The 15,848-nt window shown below is 48.9% G+C and overlaps 1 protein-coding gene across 10 annotated transcripts in view; it reads right to left on the bottom strand.

Annotated features, from left to right (window-relative positions):
• Positions 1-321: 321 nt before the first annotated feature.
• The window catches only part of plekha7b (pleckstrin homology domain containing, family A member 7b), a 294,855-nt gene continuing 279,328 nt past the window's right edge, over positions 322-15,848 (bottom strand). For 8 of the 10 annotated variants that reach the window (XM_039738638.1, XM_039738648.1, XM_039738674.1 and 5 more), the window contains 5 exons: positions 9,864-10,028; positions 4,501-4,634; positions 4,228-4,370; positions 3,969-4,073; positions 322-684 (listed from right to left, as the gene is read on the bottom strand). In XM_039738638.1, the coding sequence (XP_039594572.1) occupies positions 3,979-4,073; positions 4,228-4,370; positions 4,501-4,634; positions 9,864-10,028 (537 nt within the window). In that variant the 3' untranslated portion in view covers positions 322-684; positions 3,969-3,978. The remainder of the gene's footprint in view (positions 685-3,968; positions 4,074-4,227; positions 4,371-4,500; positions 4,635-9,863; positions 10,029-15,848) is intronic. The other 2 variants (XM_039738665.1, XM_039738713.1) reach the window with 1 other exon arrangement.

The raw sequence follows: 15,848 nt of genomic DNA, 5'->3' as shown, positions 1-15,848 counted from the left end.
TCACAAGCCGAGTATAAATGATTTGTGCCAGCCGGCCTTGTCGTGGCACTGAAAGTGGCACTGCCTTTCCATGGCCCATCCACGTGGCCAACATCCCTCTTAAGTCACCAACATCGTATGAAATGCAATATAATGGCACTCACTTGCATCTCGATGGCACCCGTTGAACACTCACAGCCTGGCACTGCCATGGCTTTGGGTGGCATGACACAGTAAACAGACAGAGACATGGAAGTAAAGCCACTCGTTAATATTTTTAATATTTACATAAAGTAAAAGTCCATTTGTATAATTTTTTTTTTTTTTTTAATATTCAGGTGGTTTTTTTTTTTTTTTTCTTCCCTCCCCCGATTGTTAATATCAGCAAAAATAAAATCCATTTGGCAAACTACAAAGGAATTTGAAATGGCAGTGCAGATTCAGATAAAAATAACTCGAGTTTATGTACAGCGCTATACAGGTGGGCCTAACGGGGTCCACACACACTGATTCAGACCTGCACTTCACTCAGCCCTTAAAATCAAATCACACACACACACGTCACACACACGTCACACGTCATCTTGTATCGCCTGCAGCTGCCACCTTCTGTCCACACTCCACGGGGGCTGCATGGGGGGCTCCACGCCAGCGTCTTCTATGGGCGAGCGTCACCCGCACCTCACTGCTCACTCACTGCTTTGGCTAAATGACACAGAGAAGAAGAAGAAGAAACTCAATTTAGCAAACACTCCGAGAGACAAAGGCGCCATAAACTGGGCAGAGGCGACTGGTGGCCCACCGGCTGTAGGGCTGTCACTTCTCCAATGACGGATGACCTTCGAGGAAAAAGTAAAAAGGTAGCAAAGACCGGGAACTGGAAATGCAAACAAGCAGTGTAGGCAGGGAGGGGGCACCGGGCAAGGACCCCGTTAGGAGTGAAATGGCCAAAATCATGTTGGGCGTGGGCAGGAAGAGCGAGGGGCACACCTGCTCCAGGGGCTTGAACTGGCAGAGAGCACCGAGGTGAAGGACAGCTGGGACCACAAACTGCAAGTGGGCACAAATGGGTATGTGGGGAGCTACAGTCCTGTGAAAAAGTAAGTACACCCCATGGACTCTGAACACTTTCAGCGCATCTGAACAGTCAAACTGCAGATCTTCACCTACAGATGAAGGTGCAAAACACAAGCGATCGTTTACTCAACAAAATACGAACCCACCTTAAGTAAAGAATACGTCTCTGTGTGCCCATCTAGCTGTTATGTCTGTCACTCCAACAGATGGCACCTCACAAACATCTTCGGTAAGAAAATGCACTACAAGGTGCACTGCAAACGTTACCCCTGAGGCCCCACGTTGACCACTTCGCGATTTCAAAAACGGTGTCAATGTTTGTGATGTGCCATCTGTTGGAATGACAAAAGCAATTACATTACATGCCATCTTAGGAAAAGTAGCATAGCTTGAGAAAGGATAAATGTCTGCGTGTCCATGTGTCTGTCCAGTTGCTATGTCTGTCAATTCAACAAGTTCTGCATCACAAACATTTGTAGTAATTCATTTTATTACAACAAATGCTTGTGATGCACCATCTGTTGGAATGAAAAAAGCAATGCATTTTATTGCTACCTGCATTACAAAATGAATTCCAATTGACACTCACACAGGCCGAGGTCCACGCCAGTCTTAGACGGCTAGCACACGTGGTGTATATATAATGGTCTACTGGGTGGGAAACGTCCACCCTTGGCCTCAGAAGCTGGCTTTGACCCTTCTTGTAGGCGTTTTGTAGTCTCCAACAACAGACCAGTGCTCCATACACAGATCCTTCAGTTACAAGAAGTCTGTGGGTTTTCAAACATGTCCGCCCGTTTCAAATCAGACCTTTGACTCGTTGAGTCCACAACTCCTCAATGTCTTCTTGTTGAGCCATTCCTTGGTGGACCCACTGGTGTGCTTCAGGTCATTATGGTCGTGAAAGGTTCATTTCCAGCTCATCTTCAGCTTTAGGACAGTCGGCCTCACATTCTCCTCACACGCCGCTCTGAGGCCTCAAGGCAACCCCAAACCAGAACATCTCCACCATCAAGCGTCACACTTGGCGTGAGGTTCTTCTCCTGACATGCTGCCAGACATGTCTGCGGTTACCTGTCCAGATGGCCAGCTCCTTGCCTTAGATGTTCATTGACAAACTCAAAGGCTTTCCCTGGCACACCTGGCATGCTGGTCATATCTGTGCAAATCCCCTTCTGCTTGCAGATTTCTGTACTTTGACACCAACTGTTGCAAGAGTTACCTGCAGATCCCAACATGACATTTTGGTGTTCTTGGCGACTTCTTTTCATGTCATGTGGTCACCTCTTGGGCTGAATTTGCTGAGCCGGCCAGTCTGACAGTCATTTGAAATGTGTGCCACTCGTAGTGGAAGGATCGCCAAGTGATTTGAAGTCCCTTGGCAGACTCCTTGGCATCCACAACCTTCTTCCGGACAGTCCTGGAGAGCTCTTTTGATCTTGGCATGATGGCATCACACACCCCAATAGCAAAAAGAACCCCAGACCCTCGATATCTGCACCTAAAATAAGACTGCCAGGTCCACCCGCAGACTCCCTAAGGGGGTCCTGATCACTGGCACCTCGTCTGGAACACCTGATTGTAATCTGATGGATTTGAAGTGCTGATAAATGGAGGGGTGGTCTTACTTCTTTCAGGTGAGAAAAGCATTTGATTGAGAATGAAGACCCCATGTCAGTTTGAGAATGAAGACCCCCATGTCAGTTTGAGAATGAAGACCCCCATGTCAGTTTGAGAATGAACACCCCATGTGAGTTTGAGAATGAAGACCCCCATGTCAGTTTGATGCGCCATTTCTTCAAGTAGCTGTCACCTTTACCTGTAGGCCCTGCTTGTAAGAAGATTGAATGTTTGCCTGTTCAAAGTCAATGACTTCCATGGGGTGTACTTACTTTTTCACACGGCTGCATGCCACCTTAATGCTAAACGTTAGTGTCGGTGGTCTACTTAGAAAACGTGCTTGCGGACCCTCCCCCATCATGCACTTAAGTGTCATGGGGTGCCAGTCCATCCGAGGACGCGCTCTCTCATATGGGGTCACTCAGGAGTTACCAGGTACACACACATCCCTACTGCCAGTCTCTACGGGGGTCCTTCTGTCACTTCATCCTGGGGCACAGCTTATTGTTTACAATGAGAGGTCCATCTGTCGGTCACCAAACTCACTTTGGTGCCATGCGGTGCCAGTCCTTCCGAGGACACGCTCTCTCATATGGGGTCATTCTGGAGTTACACGGCACAGCTCTGTGCCCAGACAAACGTGATGCCAGGTAATGCGGTGGACAGGTGGACTCTAGGGGCATTTCAAAGTGTGACCTGATGCTATTTTGCATTAATAAAGTGCATGTGATGGCTGAACGGCCCGTTTCTGTCAAGACCCTTTTTCTAACAGGGAGAACATTCCAGAGTGTCGGTGCCCAGTACCACTTTTTGTTTGCTTTTCCAGGAGTCCCAAATCCTTTTCAGAGCAGAGGAGAGAATGAAAGGCACCACAGCGAGAGGAAGAGCAGAGACCAGCCAGCCAGCCCGCCGGCCGGCCACCGAGTCCCAAGCAGACGCCAGGAGAGACGGCGATGGAGCGGGCAGGCGGGCGAGCGAGAGACACAGAGAGAGAGAGAGAGAGAGAATACAAAAGATCCCCCGTCTGCACCCCCCTTCCCAGCAGAGGCACAATTAGGAAAGCAATTTGCACACAATTCGCACCGCGCGGCGCAGCCAGGCTGAGCTGCACATGTTGATGACAATAATGGGAGGAAATCATTTGCTTACATTACGCTCCGAGATGAGACTTTTTAAAATTACAATTGTCTAATAAACCGACTGCTGTGAATTGTTAAGTGCAAACGTGATGTTAGAACAATTAGCAAAGCTGGAAGCAAATTAAGTGTGTTAAATAATCAGTTAGTCCTTACTTTCTTCATACTAGACAAACGTGTAGTGAAATCCGTTGCTCAGGGGCGCAACAGAAGGAGAGACGGAGTTGGATTGGGACGCCTGCTGCTGCTGCTGCTGCTGAGCTGCAAGGATCACAAAGCGACAGGCAGGTGGGTTAGAAGAGGAGCGACGATGGGCTCGGCCCGCTGGCTCCGTCCCGGCCTTCCCGCTGCCATGTCAGGTCAAAGGCGCTATATATATCAAAAAAAAATTAAAATAAATACATTCAGCACTCACCCGCCACCTGCTTACTCTTCATGGAGGCCTCCGAGGCCAAAGCGTACGACATGGTGATGATCCGCTCCTGCTCCTGCAGCGCCGTGTCCAGGTCCACCGAAATCCGCTTATCCAGGGGGGCCGCCGGCTGCACGTTCTGCACACTGGGAAGGGTCAAAGGGTAAAGAGTGGTCAGCAGCAGCAGCATGCGGGGGGCGTCAGTGCCCAGTCCAGCTGCCAGGATCCACGGATGTCCTCTCCCCGGTGCCACGTCGCTCTTCATCGCTGGCTTACCTCGATTTGGCAAGAATGCTTTTAATTCGCTGCACTTTGCGACGGCGCTCCTCCCTCTCCTCCCGACTCAAAGGCTCTTCGGGCTCCAAGTCCACGTAGCGCTCGGGAATAAGGACCTTCTCGGGCTTGGACAGCTAGGGGGCAACAGAGAGCACGGCTGTTAGACGGACCTGGGCAGGGGCACTAAACCGCGTCTTTACTCTTAGATATATACATCTTAATGGGGTCGGGACCCCCTTTTTATTATACAAGTCTCTGCGACTCTTGGCTTGGGACCCCCTTGATGAATTGAGTACGATCAGTGGGTGGCGCCAAGTCCCTAGAGTCCCTTTGGTGAATTGTGCACAACAGCAACTCGTAAATCTACCAAGGGTCTTGGTTGGGGCGGTTGGCTTGGGACCCCCTTGATGAATTCATTTTGATCAATGGGTCCCTCCAATTTGTGAATCGAGTTGGACAGTCGCAGTTTAAACGACAGCAACTTGCGACCCACCAGCGGCAGCCCACGACCCAGTGATTGAGAAACCCTGCACTAGGATAGGGGACAGTGACCCACTGACGTGCTGCGTCCCAAATTATTTTTGAAAATCGATGCACAATTGTGTTGCCCACACCTATGAAATTAAACAGCTCGGGGGACTCAATGTGGCCTTGTGCCAGGACAGAGAGGGCACACCGGAGTCCAGAATGGGCACACATGCAGCTGTAGGCCAAACTTTACTAACAATGTTTTGTGGCCATAATCTGAGGGGTGGCCTTTGCTGCCACCAAGTGTCACTTAGCGATGTTGGCCACGAGTCCTTATGGATTTGTTGCCATCCATCACTCGGGACGGCACGTGAAACAGAAATCTACGTGTGATGCCGAGTATTCAAGTCCTGTGGGGCCGTTCTGGTCTCTGTGTCCCCCTCCATCTTTATTGTCTCTACATCTTTAAAATGACAAGGATGACACAAAATGAGCAGCACAGGAAGTACGAGGCACACGACGAGCACGAAAAGAGGAGCAGCTTGAAAGAATACGAGACAAGGGAGCTCATCAGTTCAAACAGGGCAGCGGCTGTGAGGACCAGGACAACAGGGAGGGGGGCTCACTATTAACAACGGGCACAGTATCTGCTTCTTCCCCACCCACGCTAAGTGGCATATTGGGTGACGAGGGCTCTCCATCGAGTGCGATTTAAGATTTTCAACCTCGTCCCATGAGATGTTGAGGCCTTGGAGGTCGTTGATGAAGGCTCAATATCAGGTCAATTGTGGTCGTCATTTGCCGCGTCGGCCTCCAGGTGGCACACATGCGGTTCACACGGGCTTTAAGTCGTAACAAGAGGTTTGAGGACAATCAGAATTGGGGTGCAGCTCAATGGAGGGCCAAATAACCGGCCCTAGAGACCTTTGCCATTCAGAACTCAACCAGCTACACGACAAGCGGGCACCACCGTGGCACTCCAGGCCCCCTACTAACTGATCTTGGATGGGCATTCCCATTCAAATATTAATAAATGTTAAAAAATAAACAAACAAAATCAGCAAGTGGCAACACTGCCAAACAAAGCATGGCACCTGTGAATGTGCAGGTGACATCATGGTGCCAGTCTTCTCAAAGGAGAAGAACAATTGGCACAAGGGGGTCAGCTTCTCAAGCCTAATGGTTTACACCTTTGTTTCTGGGGGCTTTGGTGACTTTGTGACCAATATGCAGTGTTTATGAAGAAGTTATGCACCTAATGTACAGTAGCGCCCTCTGCCCTTGGCATAATCCATTAGGAGGTGCAAGTGCCAGTCGTAGTTAAACTCGTAGAAAGCGCCTTTAGAAAGTCTTCAGATGCCTTTGCTTTTTATCGTTTTCTTGTGTTCCCCCTCAAGCACTCAGTACTCCAGAATGACATTTTTGAACTCTCAAAGTGACACGAATGTCCAGATCCTTCACTCGGTACTTGGGGACACGGCAGCCATTCCAGCCCACAGCCCCATTGGGTCTGATGTGACACCCGGATTTGGGGATTCTCTGTCATTCCTCTCTGCAGGTCCTCTAAAGATCTGGTGGCTCGGAAGGAGACCATCAGTGGACGGCTGCTGTCGGGACTCTCAAGAGATGCTCAATTGGGTAATGAGAGGACATTCTCAGAGTTGTCCCCAAGACACTCCTGAGTCGTCTTTGCTTTGTGAATCTCCGGTCGAGTCCACCGCCCACAGCGCTCTGAGCATTATGGACGTCTGTGGACTTGGCACAGTTCAGCTGTTCCTCAGACCTGACGCGGCCACCTTGGTGCAATGGCAGAGCACAGGTGATGAGAGGTGCCTGTGGGCTCCTCCAGATGCGATGCTCAGAATGAACTAAATGATCAGGTTGGTCTTCGTCAATGCCGCTAATTAATTCAGTCATTTGGGAAGGCTCCCCATTTGGTGTTCCTTACTCTTCCCTGTAGGAGGCGATCTCCGGCCATTAGACTTGCAGTTCTGGCCCAAAACAATTGATTTCGAAACACAAGGATTATACAAACACAGAAGACAAGGCAGACAAACATCAGACGCAGACGAGGCGGGCAGACCTTTTACTGCCAGCCGAGAGCTCAGACTTCTCCAGTTTCACGACACTGTGGGGGTCCTTGGTGGCTGCAGCTGCCATACGCCCTCGACAGTCACGTACCGAGGTGACACTTAATCAAGCCAGAGTGAGGTGCAGATGTACGAGCACAGCCAAGGGTTCAAAAACCTGCAAGTGTCCAAAGTGCCCCGAGTGTCACTAGAAATAAATCACCGTCAGTGACCAGAGGAGGTCAAAAAATGGGACGCCTGGGAACCGAAGCCAAAGCCAAAGCCAAGGCTCTGAAAGCTCACGTCAATGAGATACTCGCCTCTAATATTTTTAACAAATACGTCAACATTTCTAAAACTGTCATTCTGGGGTATCGAGTTTTGAGGGAATTTCAATGATTTTAGCAGAAACATCACAAAATGGGACAAAAGTGAGGGGGTCCGCGGTGCTAGAGACTCAGTTGTGACTCAGGAGTGTTGAGCCACGCGGGGTCTGGAAGTCCAAAGACATGGTTCGGTGCATTGGTGGTCCTAAAATGTCCCTAGTGTGTGCTTGGTGTGTGTGTGTGTGCCCTGCGGTGGGCTGGCGCCCTGTCCGGGGTTTGTTTCCTGCTTTGCGCCATGTGTTGGCTGGGATTGGCTCCAGCAGACCCCCGTGACCCTGCAGTTAGGATAGAGCAGGTTGGATAATGGATGGATGGAATATTCTTTTATTGGATCAACAGAACCGATTTAATGTGCACATAAACAAAAATATCGACAGGTAAATAAATTTGGGTGCCATCATCAGTATTTAGTCGAGCCTCCCTCCCCACTGCAGCCACCGACAAGCCCCTGGATTCTGGCCACTGGTATTTTGGACCTTCTTGCCTACTAAATGCCTCCAGTTCAGTCCGGTTTGAGGACTTTCAAGGGTGGACAGCCAGCTTCAAATCACTCCATACGTTTTCAGTGACCTTCACATCTGGCCATTCTAGAACACTGGACTTGGGCCTCTGCAGGGATTCCTTGGTAGATTTTGAGCGGTGCTTTTGGACCATCCGACCCCGGCATAACTTCAACTTTGTGACGGACTCTCGAACATTCTCGCCAAGAATCTGCCGATACTGGGAGGAATTCATGCAGCCCTCAGCTTGAACAAGGTTTCCAGTTCCTGTGCCCCAAAACATGATGGACCCTCCACCAAATCTGACAGCAGGCTGCAAGTTCTTCTCCTAGAATGCTGGGTGTTTTCTTCGCCAATTCTTAGCGCCTCTTAGTGTCCACATAACTCGACCTTAGTCTCTTCTGTCCACAAGATTTTTTTCCCCCCAAAATGTTTCTGGCTTCTGCACACCTCATGCGGCTCTTCTTGTGGTGAGGACTCAGAAAAGGCTTTTTCTGTGGGCTGGACTGTGGAACGACGTACAAGGACGCCATCAGCAGCCAGATCTTCTTGTGGCTCTCTGGAGGTGCTCTGTGGTTTGCCTTCAGCTGTGCCCTTCAGATATTCTTCTTGGCCTCCCACATCTTTCCTGTTCCTTTGGCCTTCCATTTCCTAAAGAGTGTGGAGGCCGACGGTCCAAACCTTTGTGATCATTTCCTGTGCCCTTCTCCTAATTCATAACAACAAACTCTCTTCATTTTTAGGTCGGTAGAGAGTTCTTTAGAGGTTCCCATATTGCCGCACGACAAGGACAAGCACGACTAGCAATCACCTCCGTTAAATAACCGTTTTCACGATTGGTCGTGTCTGTCTTTGTAGTTTAAGGTCTAATGAGTTCATCAAAGCAATTCTGTGCTGCACCCTGTCAGCATTAAATGTCTACCGGTCTTCAGATTAATGCAGTTGAATGGGGTGCCTAAACTTTTGCACATCCTATTTTTTTTACCTTGTATTTCATACAACTCAGTAATGCTGCACTAAGGATTTTGGTCTGATAAACCACATCATCCCCTTGTCTACATTTCTCTAGTTACAAAAGCGGCCTATTGCTGTGATCTTCACTTAAGAAGAAAGAGCAAATTATCACACAACCTCCGAGGGGGGCCCAGACTTTTACATAGCACCGTATATACACTTCCACTTGAAAAATAAAACAATTTTAAATGAAATAAATTTGTGTAGCGAAAGAGCAGCGACACTCCGCCATCTAAACTGCCAGGTGAAATACAGAGTCAAGTCCCTGACATGAGTGGAGGGCTCGCCATTTAGCATCGGGTGTTTGAAGAGGAAGAAGATGACGGCACTGACGTTGCATTTGTACAGCGCTTTTCAAGACACACTGAGGGCTTCACACAGTGAGTGGGGAGCCACTTCAAATCACCACCCATGTATGGTGTTCCCCTGGATGATATGACGGCAGCCATTTTTGCGCCCACACGCTTACCACACATGAGCTGTTAGTTGGTGAAGGAGGGAGAGAGAGAGAGACAAAGGGTTAATTAGGGGATCAGAATGACCAGGCCATGGTGGGCAATGTAGCCAGGACACTACAATACCCCCTACTCTTTACAAGGGATGCCCAGGGATCTTTAAATAGCACAGAGAGTCAAGACCTTCGTTTTATGTCTCATCCGAAGGACATTTCCACAGCACAGTGTCCCCGTCACAGCACTGGGATCCACATTCAGACCACAGGTTAAGTGCCCCCTGCTGGCATCACCAACCCAAACTTTTCCTAGATGGTCTCCCATTCAAGTCCTGGCCAGGCCCAAACAGGTGGATGCCCTGCTCAGAGGTGCAGGTGGTATGGCTGATGGCGGGACGCCCAATGGCAGTGAAAACGAGGAGCGACACACTGGCAGCACGACAAGACAACATGAAATGGACTCGGGTCTCCTTACCTCTCTGCTGATGTCCAGGTCGTATTCCTGAGGTTCCAAGTCGGCCTCCTTCGTGGGCGCAGAGTGAACTGCCAGCAGCCCGTCGTCCCTGTGTGGTTTGCTCTGCTCGTCTCCCTGGACCACCCGCTCTAGTAACTGTAAATCAAATTCCTGCTCTCGTTTCCACTGAGAGGCAGACAAATACAAGGAATCAGCTGATTAAATGGACCAGAGGCACCCCCTCACTTTCACATCTCATCGCATCAAGCGGGTTTCTGTCACAACACCCAGCTGGGCAGCCCCTTAAAATATAAAGCACACCCACCCCATGAAGCTCTGCTGACCAGCGCACCTCTGGGCAGAAACACAGATGGGACCCCAGCCACCACCCCAACACAGTGCAACAGATTAGAGTGATTAAGCAAGAATAAGGGCAGCTGGCATGACGACACTTGGCATCGGTGACCAAACCCACCTCTGCTCTCATTCTCTACAACACCGGAGGACTGGCATGGTGGGCTCAAGCCTCACACGTTCAGAACGCCAGTCCACAGTTGCAAAGCAGCTCAGTGTTTAGCTGTGCCCACGCAGGTCACCCTCACTTGGCAGCGACCCTCCAAAAGTGAAGCTTCTGCTCAGCTGTGAGCACAGGGAGTGAAGTGAGACAAGACATCCGATATTGGCCCACTGCCACCATCAATGTCAGAAGCAGCGTGGCATTTGGGATGCTGCTACACCAGTGCTGCCCCACCACTTCAGACATGGAAACACAAGTGACAAGAAGAGTGGCACACGTGACGGGACGCTCTTCAATCCACTTCAGTACTCTTCATCAAGGGCCTGGGCTTCGACTGTCAAGGTGGCATTAGACATTACTAGTGTACCACTGTGCCAAAGAGGGACTAGCGGGCACAAAGTCACTGTCATCTGTGTAATGAACACACATTCATCCTGCCCAACATGAAGTCTCTCCTTTTATATGCCGAGACCCCTCAGGGGTCACTTGAACTTTGAAAGACATCAAATCAATTATAATTAGTGCAGAACGAAGCAGCAAGAATCTCAACTACAACAAGAAAATCTGAGCACCTCACACCAGTCTTGGCGCCATTACACTGGTTACCGGTGCCTTTTAGAATTGACTGCTACTAATGGTGGGTAAGCCTTCAATCTGCTCCTTCTTACATCTCTGAATGCCTGTCCCCCTAAACGTCTAATGGTGCTCTGCTCATTATACTAAGAGCCAAGCGTAAAAGTAGTGCTAAGGCGGCCTTCTGCCATTATACAGCAAAAAACTCGACCAACAGAGAAACACGCAGCTAATACTGTGGATCATCTGAATCTCCTAAAACCCCATTGTGTGGCTTCAATTTATTACCACTATTACGACCCTAAATATGCAAAGGATTAGCATTCTCTTCAGTAAATCTGCAGCCGCCTGTGATGTCTGAATTAAAGCATCAAATCCTCAAAGACTGGACTGGACTGACAATACTGCTGGTCTGTGTAAGAGAGGACAGAGCCGACTAGACTTCATTAGAAGGCTGGCGTCCTTCAACATCTGCAATAAGATGCTGCAGATGTTCTACCAGACGGTTGTGGCGAGCGCCCTCTTCTACGCGGTGGTGTGCTGGGGAGGCAGCATAAAGAAGAGGGACAAACTGGTGAGGAAGGCAGACTGTATTGTAGGCACGGAGCTGGACAGTTTGACATCCGTGGCAGAGCGACGGGCGCTGAGCAGACAGAAGTTCAAGTGTCAGCCATGCAGTTTTCTGAAAGTTGATTAAAATAAATTCTACAGCCGGAGTGCGGATCATTTCTGACTCACCCTCATGGCATTAAAGAGTTAATGAGGAATATCCCACAATTCCCAGGAGCTCCACACGTGACGCCACACCTAACTTTACCCAGCATACTTCTGTCAGTCTGGCCAATAGCTGCAGAGATGCCATCTGCACAGTCTGTAGCTCTCTAGCAGTTAAAAAGTGGAATATTTACTCCGTCACACGCCACCATCTTTGTCACGCCAACAAGCTCAATGATTTTGTAATACGTTGTTTCAATGCGTCACAACTAAACCCGCACATTTCAATATGGCAATAGAGGACAGCCAGATAGGCCTGCCTGCCTCATCACAGTCACAGTTAACAAGTCAGGAGAACAAAACCAAGGCAAGCAGGCGCGTGCACTTTGAACCCAGGCTTCATTGTGACCAGTAGGAGCCGCTCGCTGACCGACGAGAATGAAAAGAGCTGCACTGTTTATTAGCAAAGTGTTTCTTTATTTGCTTTTTCATTCTTTAGAATGGAAGCCTCTACATTAAAAATGGAAAGAGAAAAAAAATAAAAGAGGAAGTCGAATAAACAGAACATTCTGTCCGTCACGGAGGTCATCAGGAGTTACAGAAGATAGCTAACCAGAGGTCAGTCGTGACACTTGAACTCCACAGCCCACATCATATTAGAGAGAAAAAAGCAACCATGACAGAGGCAGTTAGCATTCACAAGTGATCAGGTACGGGGAACAGAAAAATAGAAAATAAAAAATAAATAAATAAATACATACTGCACGCTGACGACGAGCGACCATCATCTAAAAAGTTGGGGTGGGATGAATGAGCAAGCAGAAGCTGCTGAGCATGAAGACAATGACTCGGTGACAAAAAGAGACAAAGGAAACAGAGAAAGCACCCGCTCAGCGGCACGTGTCACAAAGTGGTGAACAGCATCGTGGTACGCAAAGTCGGCCAATCGTGGTCAACTCGGGCGAGTCTGAGGCGGATGACACGCCCCTGTGGCTCAGGTGAGGGGTGGCCCACCACAACCAAAGAGCCGAGCGTCCCACCGGGTGTTCACTCCATCTTATGGTCTCAGTTGCCAAGAGCGTCCCTCCTTGGTAGGGCCCTGGGGAGCCTAAACGGCGAGGTCCGCGTCATGATGTACGTAGTAGGGGTCTCGTCAATTACAATTTCATAAACCGCTTATGTAATCGAGTCTGTCATCCTGTGTGACTTACAAAGGCGCGGTGTGGCAGGGGATGAGTGGGTCACACAGTCGCCGTCATTTTGGATTCGTTTTGTGGCTTTTTTTTTTTTTTATACGATATTTTTTTTAAACTGTTTCATTTTTGACATTTATTTCCGTGTAGTGCTTATATTATTAATTTAGATGCCACAATTAGTCACATCACTGGTGGCACCAGAATTTCATAAATAGGAGGGTTTAAAGGAATGCGTCGCCCATAAATGAACTGCTTTATATATGCTGCTTACCCTCCACCCCCCCTCTAATTTTACCAATTTGTGCAGGTGAACAACACACGAGCCTGTACTTCACGATTACGGGACAATCTGTTGAACCCCCCCATGACGTACTGATTACCACATAGCACCAACACACAAAAAACGAGCAAGACCCCATCAAGTATCCCCCCGTGAGAGTAGCTGGAATACAAACCTGCAGTCCCAGGGGTCCCACAGGTCTGAACTTGAGACCCACGACATTAACAGACGGATACGGTCCCTTACACCCTCACCCCCCATTAAGTTTGTCACACACTGAATGAATTATTGCTTTGAAAACGCACCGTACGGCCTTTAATTATTACGTCACCTCATCAAAGATGCTTTACTAACAAATTCACAATGAGAGACGGCAGACAAGCTGGTGACGTTCAGAAATCCACAGCGAGGGACACGACATTCAGAACAGACCCCTGCTGTGCACGGGGGGCTGCAGAGACCCCCGAGAGTCAGCAAGTCACTGCATTTGACTGCAGCTCCGATCGCAGCAACGTCTTCTATGGCAGGGACGCGGCCTCAACTAAGCAGATGGCAGACTGGGATTGGTAATCTATGAATAAATAACAGGGGTGTGACAGTGCAGAGTGACATTTGTCCATTTCACTTTTGACGACTCACTACTGTTTAGTCTTCCGATTTCACTTCATACTCAGAAAGCACGACACGCCACGACCTCAGCACAGAGAAGCATTTATGGCAGGTCAGCATGAAGAGTGCTGTGAGTGAGTGTTACACGGGGAGGCCCAGGCCAGTGCCAGTGTCAGTGCCAGTGCAGTCTGTACCATCTGTCTTTGTCTACCTGGTTTTCTTCTCGCATCTCATCTTAGATGGTTGAGCTCATCTCTCCTCATCCAAACACATCTCAATTTGTATGCTCTGTCCTTGTCTACGCTGTTCGTCTCCAACATTTCAAAGACACATCAATTTGGCAGCTGGGAATGAGGAGACAGGAGTGTGTGTGCCATACAACATCCTGGCTACGCTGGTTCAGCACTTGTGTCCAACACTACTGGGACAGGCCGTGTCACCAACACCACCGAACTAGAAAATGTAGGTCAGGGAATGGACGGATCCAAATTTACAAGCCCAATCACAAAAAAGTTTGGACGGTATGGAAAATGCTAAGACCGCCAACAGGGAGTGAAATGCAAATTGACTTTGACTGGCATTCAAACAGCACAGACGCAGGATTTCAAGTTCGACTTATCAACTGCATCGTTTTTTGTCGTAGTCATCAATTTTTCAAGTACCGTGTATACTTGTGGATAATTCGGGACTTGCTGTTATCGTATCATTTCTGGTATTTTATAATGTCGCTTATATAAGTTGAATGCAGAAAAACTCCCGCTATTGGTCCAGAGATTACGATATGCCGCCCACCTGAGAGTGTCACCACGGGGCACACGGCCTTTTACTTCTATGTGGTGCGGCAATGCGCTGTGTCAGCGTGTGCTCCTCACCTCTCGCTCTCTCTATTGTGCCTACGTGCCCACACGGTGATACCCGCACTATTCTGAAGCGACGTTTGCACTGATTTGTGCTGTTTGTATCTCACCCCTTTAAACACCTTTATTGTTAAGGTCATCCCTTATCTACGATGGAGCATTCGATCAAAAAAAAAAATATGAAGCTGGTGTTAAATTAAACGTCGAAGTAGTGAAAGAAATTGGTAACTGCGCTGCTGGCACAAAATTCAATGTGTCTGAGAAACGGGTGCGAGATTGGAGGAGGCAAGAAGATGTACAACAATAAAAATAAAAATAAGTGTCGCATTTTTGAACGGGCGTACAAGTCGGGGTCTGATTTTATGACCCGACTTATATGTGAGTACATACGGTAAGAGTCCACGTTTCATAAGCGTTGGCACAGAGTAGATTAGGACAAATAAAGTCCTGTTCTGGTATGTAAGGAGCCTCGTCCTTCAAAATCAGGGCCGGGCCGAGGCTCACCAAACACCCCAAAAGGTACGTCAGCAAATCATCCAGCACTTTGAGAACAACGTTCCCCAAAGACAAACTGGTTGGAGTTTTGGGCATTTCACCACAATCTAATTAAGAGTTTGAAGGAATGGGATCAAATCTCAGGGCGTGAAGGACGCTGATGAATGGTGTTCGACCTCCAAGCTCTAAGATGTCATAGCCTTCCAAACCATCCTGTGTCTCTCATGGCTATCATGACAACTCAGTAAACTGTGGTCAGTCCGCACCATTCACCGCTGCACCTACAAATGCAAGTTTATCATGCAAAGCAGACGCCACACATCAACACCGTCCTGAAGCGCCGCCGACTTCTCTGGGCTCGGCCTCATCTCAGACGGGCAGTCGCACAGAGCGGTCGTGCGTTTTGTGGTCGTGACGAGTCAACATTTCAAATGGTTTCTGGGAAAAAAAACAAAAAAACAGCCGGTATGTTCTCTGGGTCAGAGGAAAAGGACCATTCAAGTGGTCAACAGCGTGAGGCCCAAACGTTTGTGTCTATCATGGTCTGTGGGTGTGTTAGTGGCCATGGCACCTGTGAGGGCACCATGAATGCAGAAACAGGAGTACACATTGGTCACCATCCAGGCAGTGTCTTTACCAGGAAAGGCCCTGCGGTTTTCAGAAGGACAACGGCAAACCAGGAACAAGAAAGTGCACGATGGCGTAAGCAGAGATCGCGGGTACGAGACGGGCCTGCCTGCACATTTTCTATACGGTGCCCTCTAC

This window comes from Polypterus senegalus, chromosome 1, assembly GCF_016835505.1.
Source record: "Polypterus senegalus isolate Bchr_013 chromosome 1, ASM1683550v1, whole genome shotgun sequence".
Classification (NCBI taxonomy): domain Eukaryota; kingdom Metazoa; phylum Chordata; class Cladistia; order Polypteriformes; family Polypteridae; genus Polypterus; species Polypterus senegalus.
This window is presented reverse-complemented; position numbering and strand designations above follow the sequence as displayed.